At 70.8% G+C, this 284-nt stretch overlaps 2 protein-coding genes across 3 annotated transcripts in view; one reads left to right on the top strand and one right to left on the bottom strand.

The window, feature by feature from the left end:
- The window catches only part of PHF5A (PHD finger protein 5A), a 10251-nt gene extending 10076 nt beyond the window's left edge, over positions 1–175 (bottom strand). The window contains exon 1 of the mRNA XM_006027683.3: positions 150–175. Within this exon, the coding sequence (XP_006027745.1) occupies positions 150–175 (26 nt within the window). The remainder of the gene's footprint in view (positions 1–149) is intronic.
- ACO2 (aconitase 2) overlaps positions 154–284 on the top strand; it is a 31931-nt gene continuing 31800 nt past the window's right edge. The window contains exon 1 of one of the 2 annotated variants that reach the window (XM_025208923.1): positions 154–228. Coding sequence is in view for 1 of the 2 variants with exons in the window: in XM_006027658.3 (XP_006027720.1) it covers positions 193–228 (36 nt within the window). In the remaining variant the exon portion in view is untranslated. The remainder of the gene's footprint in view (positions 229–284) is intronic. The other variant, XM_006027658.3, reaches the window with a different exon arrangement.

Here is a 284-nt window from a genome sequence, read left to right as displayed (position 1 = left end):
CCCTCCCCGCGCTCCCAGCCGGGCCCCCCGCCCGCAGTCGCCTGCGATACCACCCTGCCAGGACCCGCGGCTCCACCCTGTCTCCTGCCCGACGCGCGCGCGCCCCGCCCCCCCCTCCGCGCCTCTCTTAAAGCGGAGCGTCACGTCACATCACGTCATCAGCACGCGACGTCATCTTTGTCAGTGAACAAAATGGCGCCGTACTGTGTCCTGGCGGCTCGGCTAAGGGTGAGTGTGGTGGGGTCCGGCCTGGAGGTGGCTGCGGGTTGGGAGCAAGCCCGGCC

Source organism: Alligator sinensis, unplaced genomic scaffold (assembly GCF_000455745.1).
Source record: "Alligator sinensis unplaced genomic scaffold, ASM45574v1 scaffold215_1, whole genome shotgun sequence".
Taxonomy (NCBI): domain Eukaryota; kingdom Metazoa; phylum Chordata; order Crocodylia; family Alligatoridae; genus Alligator; species Alligator sinensis.
Note: the sequence above shows the minus strand (reverse complement) of the source record. Positions and strands in the feature narration are given on the sequence as shown.